This window comes from Lepidochelys olivacea, assembly GCF_965140295.1.
Source record: "Lepidochelys olivacea isolate rLepOli2 genome assembly, chromosome: 28".
Classification (NCBI taxonomy): Eukaryota; Metazoa; Chordata; order Testudines; family Cheloniidae; genus Lepidochelys; species Lepidochelys olivacea.
The window spans coordinates 257562-277607 of NC_140438.1; the positions used below are offsets into that span (position 1 = coordinate 257562).

A 20046-nucleotide genomic window follows, 5' to 3' on the forward strand; every position below is an offset into this window, starting at 1 on the left:
GCCTTCTGCTCATTCCCATCGCGAAGGACCGGGGAGGGACCCGCCCCGTTCCCGGGCAACTCCCAGCGGGTCGCGGAGGACACGAAATTGTAGAAAAGATCCTGGGGTCCTGATCCTGTCATCTCACACCTGCTTAGGCTTCATCGGGGGACGTCCGACTGGCACGACGGAGGTCCCCGTTGCGCCCTGAACAGGGGCCTTGGACATGGGGCTGGGAACTATTTCTGAAAGAACTCGGCGCAAAGCTCACCGCCTCCCCGTGGCCCTGCACCGCCCTGAAGGCGGCTCACGGCTCTTTGCTGCTCTGTTAACCCTTCTCGCTTTTCTTTCTCAATAAAGCTTAGTTCGTTTCGTAAGAATTGGCTGTCGCGAGGACTTGGGTAAGGTCCGGACTATTCATTCACCTGGGAGGTGAGAGCGCAGCAGCCGTGTGAGTCCGAATCCGCAAAAAGAACAGGGGGGGCGCGTGGCAGGAGGGGACCAACACATTGATTAGAGCGCGAGCTCTCCCGAGCCACAGCCCGCTTCCCCGGAGAGCTTGTTGGGGACCCTGGGGCCTGGCCACTAGGTAACTCGGGGGGATAAAAGACCACGAGTGTCGATGAAGCGCCCTCGCACTAGGCCCAGGTGTCCTTGGCCCCCGCTCCCGCCTGGAGGCACTCGCAGCCGTTATGCTGAGGATCTGCAACAATGTGCTGCAGAGTCCGACTGCCTGAAACTAAGGGAGGCCGAACAGGGCAGATATGGAAGACCAATGCCGAACAAAGCAGCTTTATGTAGAGTTTAACAAATGATACAGAGAACCAGGGAACTAGCTGGGAACTGGATTGGCTGGCTAGATGGATACTTAGGGCAGCTTGCCATTGGATAAGTATGCTGAAGAAAGGACGTATAAAAGCCTGTGTAACTTCCTGCTCTGGGTGCAGGATTTGAGATTTTATTCTCCCTGGACCTTTTCGCAGCTGCAAATAAACTTTTCTGCGTCTCCACCCCGTTGTGATCATTGGGTGACGCACACCGGGTAGCAAACCAACCCCAGCTGTTGTTTAGCCTCTCGGCACTGGGTGCCGGCAACAAGCTTATGCTCAGACAAATGTGTTAGTCTCTTTCAAGTGCCACACGCCCCCCCCCCCCCCGCCCCGTTCTTTCTGGGAGGGAAGGTGCCCGACCCTTTGGGATCGGCAGGACGTTTTCGTTTATAGGAGGAAATAAGATTTACAGAAATTTTCACCGTATTTGACGTGGGTACTTGGCTGGGGGCCTGAGGCTGGATCGCTTTCAGGAAAGCTGTTGTATGCTGGTTTGGTAGATCGGAGTATGGGAAAAATCCACCAGCTTTACGGGGTTTGGCTGCCCCAGTCTTTGCAGTTTACCCTAATTGAGTGACCACAGCTGGCTCCCCACTAGGACCCCGGTCATACACCCCCAAGCCCCTCCTGTCCCCCTTATAGCCCAGCTCCCCCAAACCCCCTCTTCTGCCCCCCCTACAGCCCAGCTCCCTCCTGCCCACCCAAGCCCCCCACAGCCCAGCTCCTCCTGCTCCCCACCGACCAGCCCAGCCCTCCTGACCCCCAAGGGAACCAGCCAACGACAACAAAAAACCACTTCACTGTAGCCAGCGATTTCTGTATAAAAACCAGAGATGGACAGACAGAGACATAGACCGAATGACAACGGGGGCAGTGGGGGGGGGGGGGGAATTCCACATCTCCCCAGGCCGCTGTGCATAAGGCACCGAAAAGGCAGATCCAGACCTTTCCCAAGTCCCCAGCAGGGACCTGCAGGCCCTGGGGGGAGAAGGCAAGCAGGGGTGTCAAAGTCCCTCCCCCTGAATGTACCAAACCCGCCTGCCCCCTCCCCACTGCTCAGAGCTCCCCTGGGTCACGATCTGCATGCCTGGCGAGGGGGCTGGGTTGTTTCATCGTCTCTTCCTCCTCCTCTTCCTGGGCTCCCTCGTCACCCTTCCTCCCTGTCCAGACCTCGCTCAGACACCCTGTGGGGGGCAGAGAATAGTTAACAGGCCTGGTGCCTCTCCTGGGCTGGAAAGGCAGCTGCCTCTGGGGTGGGGCAGCAGCCAACCCAACAGCAGGGGGAAGGGGATGAGGCAGAACAGAAAAATAGCCTGTGTGTTCAGAGAGCCCAGGGCTGGGCTAGCAGGGGGCTATGGGGCGGGAGTGAGGGGTCCCGGCAGGGCTGGGGGGGCTGGGCTGGCAGGGGCTGCGGGTCAGGAATGAGGGGCCCCGGCAGGGCTCGGGGGGGAAGGGCTGGGCTAGCAGGGGCTGCGGGTTGGGAGTGAGGGGCCCCGGCAGAGCTGCGGGGGGCAAGGCTGGGCTAGCAGGGGGCTATGGGTCGGGAGTGAGGGGCTCCGGCAGAGCTGGGGGGCCCAGGGCTGGGGTAGCAGGGGGCTGCGGAGCAGGAGTAAGGGGCCCCGGCAGGGCTGGGGAGGGCAGGGCTGGGCTACCAGGGGGCTATGGGTCGGGAGTGAGGGGCTCCGGCAGAGCTGGGGGGCCCAGGGCTGGGCTAGCAGGGGGCTGCGGAGCAGGAGTAAGGGGCTCCGGCAGAGCTGGGGGGGGGCAGGGCTGGGCTAGCAGGGGGCTGCGGAGCAGGAGTGAGGGGCCCCGGCAGGGCTGGGGTGGGCAAGGCTGGGCTAGCAGGGGGCTATGGGTCGGGAGTGAGGGGCACCGGCAGAGCTGGGGGGCCCAGGGCTGGGCTAGCAGGGGGCTATGGGTCGGGAATGAGGGGCTCCGGCAGAGGTGGGGGGCCCAGGGCTGGGCTAGCAGGGGGCTGCGGAGCAGGAGTGAGGGGCCCCGGCAGGGCTGGGGAGGGCAAGGCTGGGCTAGCAGGGGGCTATGGGTCGGGAGTGAGGGGCACCGGCAGAGCTGGGGGGCCCAGGGCTGGGCTGGCAGGGGGCTATGGGTCGGGAATGAGGGGCTCCGGCAGAGCTGGGGGGCCCAGGGCTGGGCTTGCAGGGGCTGCGGGTCGGGCGGGTCGGGAGTGAGGGGCACCGGCAGAGCTGGGGGGCCCAGGGCTGGGCTTGCAGGGGCTGCGGGTCGGGAGTGAGGGGCCCCGGCAGGGCTGGGGAGGGCAAGGCTGGGCTGGCAGGGGGCTATGGGTCGGGAGTGAGGGGCTCTGGCAGAGCTGGGGGGCCCAGAGCTGGGCTAGCAGGGGGCTATGGGTCGGGAATGAGGGGCTCTGGCAGAGCTGGGGGGCCCAGAGCTGGGCTAGCAGGGGGCTATGGGTCGGGAATGAGGGGCTCCGGCAGAGCTGGGGGGCCCAGGGCTGGGCTAGCAGGGGGCTATGGGTCGGGAGTGAGGGGCACCGGCAGAGCTGGGGGGCCCAGGGCTGGGCTTGCAGGGGCTGCGGGTCGGGAGTGAGGGGCCCCGGCAGGGCTGGGGAGGGCAAGGCTGGGCTGGCAGGGGGCTATGGGTCGGGAGTGAGGGGCTCTGGCAGAGCTGGGGGGCCCAGAGCTGGGCTAGCAGGGGGCTATGGGTCGGGAATGAGGGGCTCTGGCAGAGCTGGGGGGCCCAGAGCTGGGCTAGCAGGGGGCTATGGGTCGGGAGTGAGGGGCTCCGGCAGAGCTGGGGGGCCCAGGGCTGGGCTAGCAGGGGGCTATGGGTCGGGAGTGAGGGGCTCCGGCAGAGCTGGGGGGCCCAGGGCTGGGCTAGCAGGGGGCTATGGGTCGGGAGTGAGGGGCACCGGCAGAGCTGGGGGGCCCAGGGCTGGGCTTGCAGGGGCTGCGGGTCGGGAGTGAGGGGCCCCGGCAGAGCTGGGGGGGTGGTTTACACACCTCTCTCTCCAGCCGCCAGCACGTGCCCTTCGCACAGGAAGGCTCCCAGTGCCGTCTCCTGGTGGTGGAAGTACCAGTCCTCCAGCACGGCCTCGAATTCCTCTAGCATCGTCTCGCACTGCGGGGAGAGGGGACCCGGCCATGGGACGGAAGGTCAGAGGGGCCCAGTAACCCCCTGCCTGCACAGCCCAGAGACCCTGGCCCCTGCGGCCCCCGGGGGGAAACCAGTTGCCTGCGTGTCCCAGAGACGCACCAGGAGAAGGAGACGCCCTCCCGCACCGCAGAACCGGGCCCAGGGCTGATTCACCTGCACCGGGAGCAATCTGGGGCCTGCTGCGGTTTGTTTGCAGCGTTCGATGTGGTCAGTACCCTGTCGGCCCCAGGGGGTGAGAGAGATGGGGGGTGGGGGGAGATGCCCCCCCCCAGCCTGGGATGCACCCATGAGAAGCGGCCTTGTGAGGGCTGGTCACCCCCCACTCCGTGATGCTGCACTCCATATGCTTTTATGAAAATATGCTAATGAGCGTGAATATAATGTCGCTGGAATATGCGTCATGCAAAAGGTCCCTTGTGCGGTATCATGAGAAAGCTTGTGAGCTACGGAGTGTGGTCGTCCTGTTTGTGTGAATGCATCACTCTTGAATCTGAAGCTAGAAGCACGAAGTATAACTCCGGGGTCCTACGGTACTGATGCGAAGGGTGGGCCGTTGATGGTGGTTGGGAATCTGGATGGCGCCCGTCGGCCAGGACACTTGGCTGTAGAGGGCTCTGTTTGCGGGCAGGCCTCCCTGTGAGCCAGGCCAGGAAGAACGGAGGCTTGGGGGTCTCACGGGACCTGTCACCACGTCCCCTGGTGCTGGAATCCATCTTATACCTGGGGCTTTGCCATTGAGAAGGGGGGCTGGGGACCCAGAGAGACAAAAGATTCCCGCCCTGTGCCAAAGCTATAAAAGGGGGTGGAGCAGGACAAAGGGGGCCGGTCGTGAGAAATCCCCTAGTGACCACCTGAGCCGGAACAAGGCTGCACCAGGGGGAAGCTTTGGGCCCAGACGAGGAAGGAGGCCGGTCTGCGAAGAAGCTTATTGGAGCATCTCGGAGGGTGAGGTTTTATCTGTAATCCGTTTCCTACTGTATTAGGCTTAGACGTGCGTGTTTTTGTTTTATTTTGCTTGGTCCCTTACTCTGTTCTGTCTGTTATTACTTGGAACCACTTAAATCCTACTTTTCATACTTAATAAAATCACTTTTGCTTATCAATTAACCCAGAGTAAGTAATTAATACCTGGGGCAGCAAACAGCTGTGCATCTCTCTCTATCAGAGTTACAGAGGGCCGACAGTTTATGAATTTACTCCATATAAGATTTATACAGAGTAAAACGGATTGATTTGGGGTTTGGGTCCCATTGGGAGCTGGGCGTCTGGGTGCTGGAGACAGGAACACTTCTTAAGCGGCTCTCAGTTAAATCTGCAGCTTTGGGGGCGTGGACCAGACCCGGGGTCCGTGTTTGCCGCAGGCTGGCGTGTCTGGCTCAACAAGGCAGGGGTCTGGAGTCCCAAGCTGGCAGGGAAAACGGGCTCCGAGGTAATTTCAGCACGTCGGGTGACAGTCCCAAGGGCACCTCTGTGACCAAACCCATCACACCCCCACCATCGATCCAATAACGAACGTGGCCTCCCCCGGCTTGTCTCACTCGTTTCTCACAGGAATTTGTCTGGCTTCAGCTTCCGGCACTAGTTCTTGTTCTGACGCCGTGTTCTGCCACCCATCCCCAACCCCACACAGGGCAGAGCCCACTGGCTTTTCCCCGCCACCCCCCAACTCATCACCCCCCACACTCGCCTGCTGCTTCAGCTGTGTCACCTCCACGGATGGCTCATCCCAGAGCTCCAGGGGGATCCCCAGATCCACCTTCACCCCCTTGTTCACCAGGTTCTTCAGGGTGTTCATCGTCTGGCTCTGACCCTGCAGGGAAAGAAGAGAACCCAGGAGTCCTGGCTGCTAAACTCCTCCCTCCGTTCAAACCCACCAGACCCCACACCCCAATTCCCTCCCAGAGCCAGGGAGAGAACCCAGGAGTCCCGGCTCTTAGCCCCACCCTGCTCTAACCCACCAGCCCCCCCTCCCCGAGTCAGGGAGAGAACCCAGGAGTCCTGGCTCCCAGCCGTACCTTGGCATACCGCAGGCTGCCTGGGCGCTCGGCATGGACGTTGTAATGCAGGAACCGCTCGCACACGGTTTCTAGGGCCTCGGCCAGTCGGGTTTCCCTAGGCGGACAGAAGTGGGGCGGTGAGGAGTTGGGGGGCTGGCAGAATTGGGGTCATCACACAGCGCTTTGCTCTGCAAAGCTGAGGTCAGGTTTGAGTTTAAAACCCCACCGCAGCGGGTCTGACTGAAGCCAGAATCGGGGTCCGGGTCTGGGTCCAGATCCCGGCTGGATCGGGGCCCGGACCCCGGCAGGGAGCATCTTTTGCCTGGAGTAAATTGCCCCAAACAAACCAGTTTTGTGCAAAGGGTGGAATTTTCCTGGTTTTGGTCTAAAATAAACAAACAAACAAACGAACCAACCCCCCGAAACGGAACCATTTTGGATGGAAATTTCCGACGTTTGGTTAAAAAAAAAACAACAAGATTTGCTTTTGGATGTGGGCAGAAAAAGACAATTCTGGGGTTCGGGTGACAGGGAAACCGGGTTTCTGGGCGTCACGACATGCCACGGGCCCGGGTCTGCCGAGCGCTCGGGGCCCTGGGGGCGGGGGGGTCGATTCACTCTCGGCACCCGGGACCCCAGCCCCCCACGCTTACGAGGTGTTGTACTGGATGCGCCTCTTCCGCTTGCCCGAGTCCACCGCCTGCCCCGGCTCCAGCACCTCCTTGGAGCGGCCGCTCTGCACCAGGGTCTCCTGCAACTCCAGGCTCAGGTACTTGCAGACTGCCGGGGGGGGGGGGGGGAGTCAGCAGCCAGCCGCCTGGCCCGTATGCCCCCCCCGTCCATGGCCCCGTACCCCCCCACTGAGGCTGTCCCCCCATCCCTGGTCCCTATAGCCCCAGAGGGACAGCCTGGGCACCTCTCCCACCCGCCCCGGACCCAGCCAGGCCCTGTGCCCCCTCCCCTTGCCTGGGCCTTGCAGCCCCTCCCTAGTCCATATCGCCCCATACGGACCATACGGATATCTAGGGAGAGCTCATCTCTGTGCACAAAGCCAGCCTGCTCCTGATTCGCTGGCCAGGCCTGGCCGCTGGTCCCTATAGCCCCATATAGACCGGGCCCTACAGCCCCAGACAGGGCGCGTGGCCCCTTTAAGAGCCCCTCCCCCCAGGTTACCTTCGCAGGGGGTGGGCCGCCTCTCGTCCCCCTCCTGCCCCGCCCCGCGCCCCGGTGCCCCGAGCAGCAGCAGCCCCAGCAGGGGGAGCCACATGGCTGCGCCCCCGCCCTGGGAAGGAAATAGCGGCGCTGGCCCTTTAAGGGGGAGCTGGCACCGAGCATGCGCAGTCAGCGCCTAGCTGGGACGGCCGGCGCATGCGCGTAGACGCAGCCGTCGGGAGGAACGAGGCGCATGCGCAACAGAGGGGGGCGGGGCTGGTAAAAGCACTGTCGGACCGCCCGGTTAAACGAAAGGAGCGGGACTACGCATGCGCATCGTGAGCCAAAGGCGAGGGGAGAAAACTAATGGCGCATGCGTAGTAAAGCGCATGCATAATATAACGTCCCCTCAGCACAATGTTGCGCATGCTCGGTAGAATGAATCCGCGCGCAGTACGCAGGCGCAGTCCCGGCCCTCAGGGCCCACGCATGCGCATTGCAGTCTTTCGCCCATCCCGCGCTTGCGCATTGCCCTGCCTAGCCGCCGGTCGGTGTCCCACGCTGGCCCCTCCCCTACTCCGGTGTTCGGGTCCTGGCAGGGTTGTAGTGAGGGGCCGGCGGGGCGCGGGCTCGAGGGACGAGCAGCGGCGAGGATCAGGGCGGAGCATCGGAGCGAAGAGGATCGGGGCCCTGCGCTGTGAGCGGGGACCGCGCGGGGTGTCCCAGGGCGAGGGCGAGGGGCGGGCAGTGTGCATCTGCCAGGACCGGGAGGAGGCGGGGCGGGAGCAAGATGGCGGCGGACGAGGAGGAGAGCGCGGAGCGGGAGTGAGAGGTGGGGGGGGAGGCCCGTGGGGGCAGGAGCTGGGAGGAGGGGGAGGCTGAGGCCGGGGGGGGGAGCTGGGGGAAGGGGGAGGCCGGGGGGGGGCAGGAGCCGGGGGGAGCTGGGGGAAGGGGGAGGCCGGGGGGGAGCTGGGGGGAGGGGGAGGCTGGGGGGGGAGGGCCGGGGGGGGGAGCTGGGGGGAGGCTGAGGCCGGGGGGGGCAGGAGCCGGGGGGAGCTGGGGGAAGGGGGAGGCCGGGGGGGAGCTGGGGGAAGGGGGAGGCCGGGGGGGGAGCTGGGGGGAGGGGGAGGCTGGGGGGGGGAGAGCCGGGGGGGGAGCTGGGGGGAGGGGGAGGCCGGGGGGGGCTGGAGCCGGGGGGGGAGCTGGGGGGGGAGGGCCGGGGGGGGGAGCTGGGGGGAGGCTGAGGCCGGGGGGGGCAGGAGCCGGGGGGGAGCTGGGGGGAGGGGGAGGCTGGGGGGGGAGAGCCGGGGGGGGAGCTGGGGGGAGGGGGAGGCCGGGGGGGGGCAGGAGCCGGGGGGGAGCTGGGGGGAGGGGGAGGCCGGGGGGGGCAGGAGCCGGGTGGGGAGCTGGGGGGAGGGGGAGGCTGGGGGGGGAGGGCCGGGGGGGGAGCTGGGGGGAGGCTGAGGCCGGGGGGGGCAGGAGCCGGGGGGGAGCTGGGGAAGGGGGAGGCTGAGGCCGGGGTGGGGGGCAGGAGCCGGGGGGGAGCTGGGGGGAGGGGGAGGCTGGGGGGGGCAGGAGCCGGGGGGGAGCTGGGGGGAGGCTGAGGCCGGGGGGGGGCAGGAGCCGGGGGGGGAGGGGGAGGCTGAGGCCAGGGGGGGAGGAGGCCGGGGGGGGGCAGGAGCCGGGGGGGGGAGGGGGAGGCTGAGGCCAGGGGGGGAGGAGGCCCGGGGGGGGCAGGAGCCGGGGGCCCCTGGCTCGGGGCCTGGCGCTGGGGGTCTCTGCCGGCTCCGGGGGCGAGGGGAGACGCGGTCTCGCCCGGCCCCCCCCCCCCGGGTGCCGCCCCCCCGATGTCTCACCCCCCCGCCCCCCCCCCCCAGGTGGCGGCGGGGCCGGGGCGGGAGGATGGCGGAGGAGAAGAAGCCGAAGCTGAGCCACACGCTGCTGCCGGCCGAGTCCATGAAGGTGATGGCGGAGGCCATGGGCATCGCCCAGGTGCCCGAGGAGACCTGCCAGCTGCTGGCCGACGAGGTCAGCTACCGCATCAAGGAGATCGCCCAGGTACGGGGGCCCGCGCCGCCCCCACACCCGTCCTCTGCCCCGGGGGGGGGCCCTTCACAACACAACCCCCCCCTTCCCCGCCCCGGGCGCCAGCCCATCCCGCCACCCGCTCTGGGGGATGCCCCCGCACCCCGCCCTCGCCCTCCCCCCACCCAGCCACTGGCGTAAAGAGAGCCCCCGGGGGTGGGCAGGACCCCCCGCCCTCCCTCCCTCGCGCACACGCTGTCCATACCTACGCCCGTCCCCAGGGAAAATCCCCCACGGCGCGGCCCCATCCTGGCCCAAGGGGAACCCCAGCCCCCAAACACTCAACGCCTCCAGCGGACCCTGCCCTCCTCCCCCCCCAGCCCCCCGCTCTGCTCCCACCCTGGCCTTCCCAGAGTCCCTTGGGGCGAAGAGGGGCTGCCCCCTGCTGTGGTAGCCCTGCGCCCCACGTGACGCAGAGACCCCCCCCATCTCCCCACAGGATGCCCTGAAGTTCATGCACATGGGCAAGCGCCGGAAGTTGACCACGGGGGATGTGGACTATGCCTTGAAACTGAAGAACGTGGAGGTAATGGGGCGCGGGGGGACCCCCTGCTCCAGCCCCTGCTGCTGAGGTGCTGGTGGGGCAGGGACGTTGTGCCCAGGGGCCGGGGTGTAAGCTGGGCCCCGTGGGCTGGTTGGGCTCCATGCTAGGGGGCCCCTTGCTCGAAGGACTGGCCGTCTCTTGCCTTTGGGGGGTGGTTCTGCAGCTCAGGGTGTTTCTGAGTAGGGGCACACGCTTGGGGAGGGTGGGCTATGCGGGGGGGCCCCCAATTCCTAGAGCAGAGGAGCCCGTGAGCTTGGGGGAGTCCCTCCCAACGGCCGGCAGCCTGCCGGTTGCTGTGGCGAGACGCGTGTGATGTGTCAGGAGTTAATTTCCGGCACAGATACGTCTGTTCCTGAGTACGGGGCTTGGTGCCTGGAGGCGGCTGGCGATCCCCCCTCTGATGGGCCTGGTGTGTATCGTACCAGGGGCCGTCCCAGTCAGTGCATAAGACCACGGAGCCAGGCCATGCTTAATGTCAGGGGCAGGGTGCGGCCTGAGGGCTTACACAGACACGGGGACTCCAGAGAAGTCTCCGCAGGGGGGACCTCCTGGGGCCCCAGCCAATACCCTGTCCTGGCCTGAAGGCAGAGGGGTGGGCCGAGGTTTCATCCTTCGGCAGGCTGGTCCGTGGCGGCACCGCGAACGGTTCTCCGAGCCGTGTCTCCCTCTCCCCCGCAGCCGCTGTACGGCTTCCACGCCCAGGAGTTCATCCCCTTCCGCTACGCCAGCGGGGGCGGGCGGGAGCTGTACTTCTACGAGGAGAAGGAAGTGGATCTGAGCGACATCATTAACACGCCCCTGCCCCGCGTCCCGCTGGACGTCTGCCTCAAAGGTGGGGGCGCCGTGGGGGGAGGTCTTCGGGGGGCTGGGGTGCCAAGGAAGGGAAGATGCAGGGCACGAGGGTGGGGGTCCCCTCCGTGCCAGCTCTCACTCCCCTCTCTGCTTCCTTTCAGCTCACTGGCTCAGCATCGAAGGCACCCAGCCCGCCATCCCCGAGAACCCGCCCCCAGGTGAGTCGCGGTCCCAGGCGTCTGGCCGCAGTGCCCTGCTCTGGTGTCCCACAGGGAACCGGACCCTCCTGCTTCTGTTCTGTCTGGGCACTTGACCTGGTCGCTAAGCAACGCGACTGACGAGCATTTCCGGGTGATGCCCGCGATGCTCTCCAGAATTCAGGGATTGATCCGACGGGCCGTTCAAAAGTTAGCATGTTCCCGACAGAGAAATGCCCTTGGTGGAGCCCTGTGTCCCGCCCCAGAGGTGGCTGCATCTCAGCGCCAGGTGCGGGGTCCCTGTGTCACCAGCCGCTCCACCCCAGAGGTGGCTGCATGTCCGCGCCGGGCGAGGGGCCCCTGGGTAACCAGCCACCCTGCCCCAGAGGTGGCTGCATCTCTGCACCGGGTGAGGGGCCCCTGTATGAATAGCCGCACACGTGAGGGGCTGGCTCGTGACCCTGCTCCTTGTTTCTCTCCAGCCCCCAAAGAGCAGCAGAAAGCGGAGGCCACGGAGCCATTGAAATCCACGAAGCCCGGGCAGGAGGAGAACGGTGCCCTGAAGGGCAAAGGGCAGAGCGCAGCCGCCCCGGATGGCAAAGGTTGGGGGGGCAGCAGGGCCAGGAGAGGGAGGGGCTCCCAGGGGCCTGGGCGGGGAGCGGAGGCAGGAGGCAGAGCTGTGTTAGCGGGGGAGGGAAGGGTGGGAGCTGGAGGGCGGCTGTTAGTGGGGGAGCGACTCTACCCTGTCTAATGTCCCCTGCTACCCCAGGGAAGGAGAAGGACCCCATGCCGGAGGGGGCGGGGCTAGCGGGGGGCGGGGCTCTGCACACACTGTGGCCCCCCAGGGAAGGAGAAGGCGGCCCCCATGCTGGAGGAGGCGGGGTTAGCGGGAGGGGACGGGGCTCTGCTCACACTGTGCCCCCCAGGGAAGGAGAAGAAGGCCCCCGTGCTGGAGGGGGCAGGGTTAGCGGGAGGGGACGGGGCTCTGCTCACACTGTGCCCCCCAGGGAAGGAGAAGAAGGCCCCCGTGCTGGAGGGGGTGGGGCTAGCGGGAGGGGACGGGGCTCTGCTCACACTGTGCCCCCCAGGGAAGGAGAAGAAGGCCCCCGTGCTGGAGGGGGCAGGGTTAGCGGGAGGGGACGGGGCTCTGCTCACACTGTGCCCCCCAGGGAAGGAGGGGATGGGGCTCTGCTCACACTGTGCCCCCCAGGGAAGGAGAAGAAGGCCCCCGTGCTGGAGGGGGCAGGGTTAGCGGGAGGGGACGGGGCTCTGCTCACACTGTGCCCCCCAGGGAAGGAGAAGAAGGCCCCCGTGCTGGAGGGGGTGGGGCTAGCGGGAGGGGACGGGGCTCTGCTCACACTGTGCCCCCCAGGGAAGGAGGGGACGGGGCTCTGCTCACACTGTGCCCCCCAGGGAAGGAGAAGGCGGCCCCCGTGCTGGAGGGGGCGGGGCTAGCGGGAGGGGGCGGGGCTCTGCTCACACTGTGCCCCCCAGGGAAGGAGAAGAAGGCCCCCGTGCTGGAGGGGGCCCCGCTGAAGCTGAAACGGCGAAGCATCCACGAGCTGTCGGTGGAGCAGCAGCTTTATTACAAGGAGATCACGGAGGCCTGCGTGGGGTCCTGCGAGGCCAAGAGAGCCGTGAGTGCCCCCCGCATACCCCCCCCCGGGCCTGCGTGTGCCCTTCCCCTGTGCGCACAGGGCCCCTCCCCAGACCCCCCAGCGCTGACGGGCCACTCTCTCTCTCTGCCCCACCCCCAGGAGGCCCTGCAGAGCATCGCCACCGACCCCGGACTCTACCAGATGTTACCGCGCTTCAGTACCTTCATCTCCGAAGGGGTAAGGCAGGGGCCGGGCTGAGCCCTCCGGGTGTGATCCCTGACCCCCGTCTGTCCCCTCTAGGCTGGGGGGGCCTGTGGGGCTCTGGGCTGAGCCCCCCAGGCTGTGACCCCTGACGCATCTGTCCCCTGTAGGCTGGGGGGCCCGGTGTGAGGGTGGGCGAGCCCCCCAGCTCCGTACCCCTGACCAGGTCTCCCCCCAGGTGCGTGTGAACGTGGTGCAGAATAACCTGGCGCTGCTCATCTACTTGATGCGGATGGTGAAGGCGCTGATGGACAACCCCACCTTGTACCTGGAAAAATACGTGAGTGGCCGCCCTGGCTCGGCTCTAAGGGGGGGCGGGGCTGGGAGCCAGGATTCCTGGGTTCTCTTCCCTCGGCGAGCCCTGTTGGGCATGGGGAGGGAGGGTCTGGGTCCTGGCCAGGCGGATGGCGGCTAACCCCTATCCCACTGCCCCCCACCCCCCAGCTGCACGAGCTGATCCCAGCAGTGATGACCTGTATCGTGAGCCGGCAGCTCTGCCTGCGGCCGGACGTGGACAATCACTGGGCCCTGCGGGACTTCGCCGCCCGCCTCATCGCCCAGATCTGCAAGAACTTCAGCACCACCACCAACAACATCCAGTCCCGCATCACCAAGACCTTCACCAAGGTGGGGCGGGGCCTGGGGAGAGGGGGCGTGGCTTGGGGAGAGGGGTTGGGGCCTGGGAGAGGGGCGGGGCCTAGCACCACCACCATCCAGTCCTGCATCACCAAGACCTTCTCCAAGGTGGGGTGGGGCCTGGGGAGAGGGGGTGGGGCCTGGGAGAGGGGCGGGGCCTAGCACCACCACAATCCAGTCCTGCATCACCAAGGTGGGGGTGGGGGCTGGGGCGGGGCCTACCACCACCACCATCCAGTCCTGCATCACCAAGACCTTCACCAAAGGTGGGGCGGGGCCTGGGGAGAGGGGGCGGGGCCTGGGGCAGGGCCTAGCACCACCACCATCCAGTCCTGCATCACCAAGGTGGGGGTGGGGCCTGGGCAGGGGGCGGGGCCTCGTGCCACCAACATCCATGCCTGCATCCCCAGGCCCTTTGGGGGGGGGGGGGGGCTTGGAGAGAGGGGGCGGGGCCTGGGGCGGGGCCTGGGGGCGCAGGACTCACCCCGCCTTTGTCCCCGCAGAGCTGGGTGGACGAGAAGACGCCCTGGACCACGCGGTACGGCTCCATCGCGGGGCTGGCCGAGCTGGGCCACGACGTGAGTGAGACCCCGGGCACGCGAGGGGGAGGGGGGCCCCGGGGCCTGTTGGGGGTGGGGGACGGAGCCTGGGGCATGCTGGGAGGCGCGGGGGTAGGGTGGGGGGTGGCCTCCCAGCTGACAGCTCCTCTCCCCAGGTGATCAAGACCCTGATCCTGCCACGGCTGCAGGTGGAGGGCGAGCGGGTGCGCGGCATCGTGGAGGGGCCGGTTGTCAGCAACATCGATAAGATCGGGGCCGACCACGTCCAGAGTCTGCTGCTGGTGAGTGCTGGGGATGGGGGGCGTGGCCTGCCGCATTTGGGGCTGCAACTTAGCTCCCCTCCTGCTCTCAGCTTCCGTGGGGCCCCTCCTACTTCCTGGGTGGGCTCCTTTCTCTTTGGCTCCGCCCAGTCCATGAGGCTCCGCCCCTTTCTCCTGGGCCCCTCCCATTCCACATCTCCTTCCCCGCCGCGCTCCCTCGGCCTGCCGGGTTCCCGCTCACCTCTGCCCTCCGCCTGCCCCGCAGAAGCACTGCGCCCCGGTGCTGGCCAAGGTCCGCCCGCCGCCCGACAACCAGGACTCGTACAAGGCCGACTACGGCTCCCTGGGCTCCCTGCTCTGCACCCACGTGGTGAAAGCCCGGGCCCAGGCGGCCATGCAGGCCCAGCAGGTCAACCGCACCACCCTCACCATCACGCAGGTACAGGGGCAGCTGGCTCTGGGGAGGGGGCGGGCAGCTGGCCGGCTCTGGGGGTGGGTACCTGGCTCTGGGGAGAACGGGCAGCTGCCTGGGGGCTGGAACCGTGAGTCTGGGGGCAGAGGATGTCACGGGGGGCAGGGAGCTGATTCTGGGGTGGGCATCCAGGTGAAGGGGACAGAGGTCAGTGGGGAGGGACCTAGGAGGGGCAGGATCCTGAGAGTCTGTGGCGGGGAGGCCCGTGGGTTTGTGGTGGGGCAGAAGGAGGGGGGTTCCCTTGGCCACTGCCGGGGAGAAGGCTGTGGGGCTGAGCCCCGTATTGGGAGGTGGGGGGGGGTGCTGGGGTGAGTTTGTCTGATTGTGTCTGTCCGTCTCCCCCCGGCAGCCCCGCCCGACGCTGACCCTGTCGCAGGCCCCCCAGGGCCCCCCGCGGGCCCCGAGCATCATCAAAGTGCCCAGCTCCATCACGCTGCCCGTGCAGACCCTGGTGTCCGGCCGCCCCTCCACCCCCACCCAGCCCTCCCCGCCCCCCACCAAGTACATTGTCATGTCCTCCGCCTCCGGCAGCAGCACCTCCCAGCAGGTAGGGGGCTGAGGGGGGCGCGACGTCTCTGCTCCAGCACCGTGGCCAGCCGCGGCCCTGCGCCACCCCTGCCTCGGTTTCCCCTCTCCGCAGCCCGGCTCTGCCACTGCAGCCACGTCCCCCAGGCTCCCCGCTGCCGGGGGCTGGCAGGCTCCTGCCCTTAGCCGGGGTGTCGAGCAGGGTCGCCGGGGAGCTGCCTGCCCAGCCTGCGCTGCTCCTCGGCCCCCGCATCCTCCCCTCCGGATCCCCCCTCTCGGAGCTGCCTGGTGTCCAGCCTATCACGATCAGCCGCCCTGGGTGGGGGCAGGCTGGCATGGGGGGAGGGGAGGCTCCCCAATACTGCCATCGGGGTGGATTGGCCTGGGCAGTGTGGGGGAGGGTGGGGCTGCCCTGGGCGGGTCCTGGGGGGCAGGCTGGCGTGGGGGGACCGGTGGGCCTCAGGGACCCTAGCTTCCCCGTGGGCCTGTCCCCCCCGGCAGGGGGGCTTGGGGGGCCGCTGACCCCCGTGCCTGTCGTTCGCAGGTGATCACCTTCAGCAGCAGCCCCCTGGGCACGGCCAGCTCCCCCATCAGCACCACGGCGGCCGGGGTGCAGCCCGTGGTGAAGCTGGTCTCCACGGCCCAGACGGCGCCCAGCGCCACGGTGACGGGCAGCCTGCAGAAGTACATCGTGGTCTCGCTGCCGCCCCCGGGCGAGGGGGGCAAAGCCGGAGGGGCCCCTGGGACCCAGCTCTCCCCCTCGGCCCCACCGGGGCTGGCGCTGCCCGGCCTGGCACCCCCCATTGGCACCTCCACCATCAAGCAGGAGCCCGGTGACAGCCCCCAAGCCCCGCCCGGCACCCCCAGCCCCTTCGGCAAGGCCAACGGGGCGCAGGGGGGCGTGGCTGGGTCGCCCCAGCCCTCCCAGTGACCTCACCTGCCCTGCCATGGCTCCGCCCCCTTGGGCAGGGCAGGTGGGGTGGGGCAGAGTCCCAGCAGCTGGCCCCACCCACAGGGACACCCCCGCGGCCATGGTGCCCCCGGGCCTGGGGTCAGTGGTGTGTGGGGGGATCTGACTCCAGCCCCCCGTGGCATGTGGGGCAGCTGCAGCAGCAGCAAAGGCCAGCGGGGGGCGCAAGAGGCTAACAGAGCAGCACTCACCTGCAGTACCTAGCCGGGGTGGAGTGGGGGGGTGAAAAGGGGGCTGCCCCCCGTGTACATAGCTGTAAATACCGCGCTGTAAACCCGCGAACTCCCAATAAACCAGCCCTGCCCTCATCTCTGCTGGCGTCGCCCCCACTCCCATGGGCCCTTTCTCTGCCTCCAGGAAACCCAGGAGTCCTGGCCCCCACACCCCCCTGCTCGCATGGGGCCTTTCTCTGCCTCCAGGAAACCCAGGAGTCCTGGCCCCCCCACCCCCCTGCTCGCATGGGGCCTTTCTCTGCCTCCAGGGAACCCAGGAGTTCTGCTCTGCCCTCTCCCTCGCAGCCCTGGGGTCGTGGGGCACAGCCAGGTAGTGCCGCAGTGGGGCAGGGCTGGGCACACGTGCTCCGCCCCCTCACGCGGATCCGGTGTCGCGGAGCCAGGCAGGGGCCAGTGCCCGTCGCAGGGGAGCTGAGCACTGGGGCTGAAGGTAGGGGGCTGGGAATGGAGGTGGGTGGGGAGAGCTTCCCCCCAGGCTGCTCAGCCCTGTCCTGCCCCCCAGATCTCCCCTGTGGGGGGTCCCTCTGCCATCACCATGAGGCAGGAGCTTCTCTCCCCTTGGGCAGGGCTGGGTAGCCCCCAAACTCAGCTCACAGGGGCCAGGTCCAGCGGCCCCACTCCTCCCCCCATTGCCCCTGGGGCGGGGCTGCCTGTGGTTCTGGGTGGCATTGGGGGGTTCACCCCTTCTCAGAGAGTCACCCCCAGCCCCTCCACGCGCTGCGTTTTATTGTCCCTGTGGGGGGGCTAGCGCAGAACCCCCGAGCCGTCCCGGTTCCAGCAGGCAAAGGAGGGGCTGGGGGGGTACACAGGGCCCCCCTCCCCGGTGAAGTCCCCCTGCCAGCTCTCGGAGGTGACCCCGCCCGGGCTGGGGGGCAGTGGGGTCCAGCCGGGGCTCTGGGGCAGGGGGCACACACAGATGCAGGCGTGGTGGGCGGGGCGGGGGGCCGCGTGGCCACCCAGGCTGGGCGGTGTGGCTGGATGTGCCCAGGGCTCCTCCATCTCCAGGCCGGGGGGGGCGTCGGCTGGGGGGCGTCGGGAGCTGAGATGGGCCCCCGGGCAGGGTCTTTGGCTGGCCTTCGGGGGGCTGGAGGCCCCCCAAGCTCCTGGCACTGCTGGGGGGCTGCAGGGCCTGGCCGGGGAGGCGGTCGATCTGCTCCCCGTGTCCACTACAGGGGGAGAGAAAGGGAGTATCAGCCCCCCACCAGCCTCATGTGTCCCCCCCACCCCAGGGGATTGTGGGAGCCTGTGGCTCAGTGTCCTGTCCCCCCCACAACCCCGGAGGATGCTGGGAGAAGGGGGGTCCCTGCCCTCGAGGATGCTGGGTGAAATGGGGGTCAGGCCGTGGATGATGCTGGGAGAAAGCAGGGTGGGGGGGTTTGCGCTCCAGAGGATTCTGAGAGAAGGGGGTCCCCACCCCGGAAGATTCTGGTGGAAGTGGGGTCCTGCCCCAGAGGATGCTGGGAGAAGGGGGGGTCCTGCCTCGGTAGATTCTGGGGAAGTGGGGTTCTGCCCTGGGGGTTACTGGGAGAAGTAGGGTTCCTTCCCTGGAGGATGCTGGGAGAAGGGGGGGTCCCTGCCCCGGAGGATGCTGGGAGAAGGGGGGGTCCCCACCTTAGAGGATTCTGGGAGAAGGGGAGTCCTGCCTCAGAGGATGCTGGGAGAAGGAGGGTTCCCGTGTCAGGGGGTGCTGGGAGAAGGGGGGTCCTGCCCTGGAGGATGCTGGGAGAAGGGGGGCCCTGTCCCCCCACCCCAGCTCGCTGCACTTGACTCACATTTTGGGGTGAGGAGGCGGAGCAGATGCTGGACAAGGGGTCTCAGGTGCAGCCAGAGCTGGGGGTGGGGGGGAAATGGATCAGACCCACTTGCTCCCCCTGACCCCTTCCACCCCCCTTCAGACCCAGCCCCCCCCAGCCTGGTGTCCCCCACTCTCAGACCCAGCCCATATTCCCACCCTTAGCTCACCCCCACCAGGTGTCTTCCCCCCAACCCAGGATCCCCCCTTGCAGCCTCACTGGCTCCCCCTGCCCCCCACAGCAGCCCCCCTGCCCAGTGTCCCACCATGGGGGTATTTCTTGGGAATGGTCCCAGCTGGGATTGGGCCCGGACGCCAGGGTCCATGCCCTGAGTGCGGGGGGGCTCTGCTGGGGGCTAACTGGCTGGGGGGGTTCCCACTGGCCCCCCGGGCTCTCACCAGGCTGGTCGTGTTGAGCCCCACACACCCCATAACCAGCAGCCCCAGGACCGCCAGCATGGCGTCGCCCAAGCGCTGGCAGGAGTCGCAGGACATGGCGGGCAGCAGCTTCTGTCTTGGGGGGCAGCCCCATGGCTGTGGGGGGTCCCGCTGGGAGGCAGCACCCAGGGCCTGTTACCTCATAGTGGGGCGGGAAGGGGGGGCTGCAGCCTGGGGGTCCCAGGCAGGGGGACAGCGCAGGGACCCTCCCAGGGCAGGGGGCTGGGCCCCTGGAGGGGGGCAGGGATGAAGAATTAGAGGGGGCTGGGGTCAGGGGCGGGGGGGGGGGCTTAGCCACTCCCCCCTCTATGTCCTAGTGCGGGAGGGGCCTGTTGCAGCCCTGCTTCCCCCCCCACTTCCCGCCCTACAGTGATGTCATAGAGGACTGAGCTGTGATGTCATGGAGGGCTGGCCCATGGGGAGCGAGGCGATTGGCTGCAGGGTGGGCCCTGCCTTGCCCCACTCTCTGGTTGGGGAGGGGGGGGAGCAGGGAGGGTCCTTCCGCTTGGGGTGCGACCCCCCCAGAGAGGGGCTGGGGGGGTGCAGGAAAGAGCTGTGGGGCTCACCCCACACCCTCCTCGTGCACTCACACGCCGTCCGGCTGGCTCGCACGAGCTGGGGTGCCGGGCTGGTGGCAGGAAAGGGATTCCCCCCCCCCCAGCTTAGTAACCTGTGGGGCAGGGCATCTGCTAGATCCTCTGGGCCCATCTCACCCCCCCAGCCTGGCCAGGTCCCAGGCCCCTGGGGGCCCCTCGGTCTCTGCCCGTGGCCACACCAGAGCTCCCGGGGGGCTGCCGTGGGTTCGTCTGGACTGGACTGAATTCACTGGACTGCCCTGGACTGAATTCACCGCCCCCCTCCCCATTTCTGGGTCTTCTGCGTGGGGGGGCTGACGTTGCCTGCTGGGCCTGCTCCAGGCCGGGTCCCATTTACCCTTCCGTGGGGAGGCTTCTCCGGGAGCCAGCTTCTCAGCCACAGGCCGCGGGGCCGGGGCTCGTTTGACACGGCGCTCGTTAGCCACGCCGACGGCTGTTCCAGCCGTTCGCCGCCCAGCCCGTGCTCTCCGCACAAACAGCCGGGATCTGTTTTCCACACACCCACGCGGACTGGCCCCCGTGATGCGAGCCTCTTTCCTCCTTTGTCCCCCGACTCCTGCGTCGGCCGCTCCCCTCGCTGGCCTGGGAAGCGTCTTTAGCATCAGGCCTGGGATCACCCAGGCCTTCCTGGCTACCCGATTCAAATAGCCTCCCTGCGCCCCGAACAAAGTGACCCTTTGCACCACCCTGCCTTTCCCTGTTCGCTCCTATGCAGCCTGTCATCTGCCCCAGCCCGACGGCCACCTCGCCGCCGGTGCGTTTGATTTTCCTTCCCGCCTGCCGTTCCTTGCCCTGGCTTTGACTGACCTGAATCTTGTGGACTTCAGACCGATTCTCCCAGCTGGTCACGGTGGTTTTGAATTCGGACCCTGTCCTGCAAAGTGCTCGCGACCCCGCCCCACTCCTTTAATGAAGGTATTGGACAGACCCAAGACTGACCCCCTGTGGGACCCCTGTAGAGCTGCCCTCCCAGTTCGACCACAAACCTTTGACAACG

The 20046-nt window shown here is 67.5% G+C and overlaps 2 protein-coding genes across 3 annotated transcripts; one reads left to right on the top strand and one right to left on the bottom strand.

Annotated features, from left to right (window-relative positions):
- Window positions 1–1599: 1599 nt before the first annotated feature.
- On the bottom strand, window positions 1600–7262 carry CNPY4 (canopy FGF signaling regulator 4). The gene is made up of 6 exons (XM_084616114.1): window positions 7112–7262; window positions 6592–6718; window positions 5957–6053; window positions 5629–5751; window positions 3788–3905; window positions 1600–1993 (listed from the first exon to the last, which is right to left on the bottom strand). Exons 1-6 carry the CDS (start codon window positions 7203–7205, stop codon window positions 1866–1868), a joined length of 687 nt encoding a protein of 228 aa, XP_084472240.1. The 5' UTR covers window positions 7206–7262; the 3' UTR covers window positions 1600–1865.
- Window positions 7263–7657: 395 nt separating this feature from the next.
- TAF6 (TATA-box binding protein associated factor 6) lies at window positions 7658–16298 on the top strand. Of its 2 annotated transcripts, none has more exons than XM_084616226.1 (15): window positions 7658–7787; window positions 8968–9148; window positions 9615–9701; window positions 10398–10551; window positions 10673–10729; window positions 11191–11310; window positions 12203–12345; window positions 12466–12543; window positions 12746–12847; window positions 13012–13194; window positions 13707–13781; window positions 13919–14044; window positions 14289–14462; window positions 14845–15042; window positions 15565–16298. In XM_084616226.1, exons 2-15 carry the CDS (start codon window positions 8993–8995, stop codon window positions 15949–15951), a joined length of 2040 nt encoding a protein of 679 aa, XP_084472352.1. In that variant the 5' UTR covers window positions 7658–7787; window positions 8968–8992; the 3' UTR covers window positions 15952–16298. The 2 variants fall into 2 exon arrangements, with proteins under 2 accessions (XP_084472352.1, XP_084472351.1); XM_084616225.1 differs by lacking the exon at window positions 7658–7787 and adding an exon at window positions 7875–7922.
- Window positions 16299–20046: the final 3748 nt, after the last annotated feature.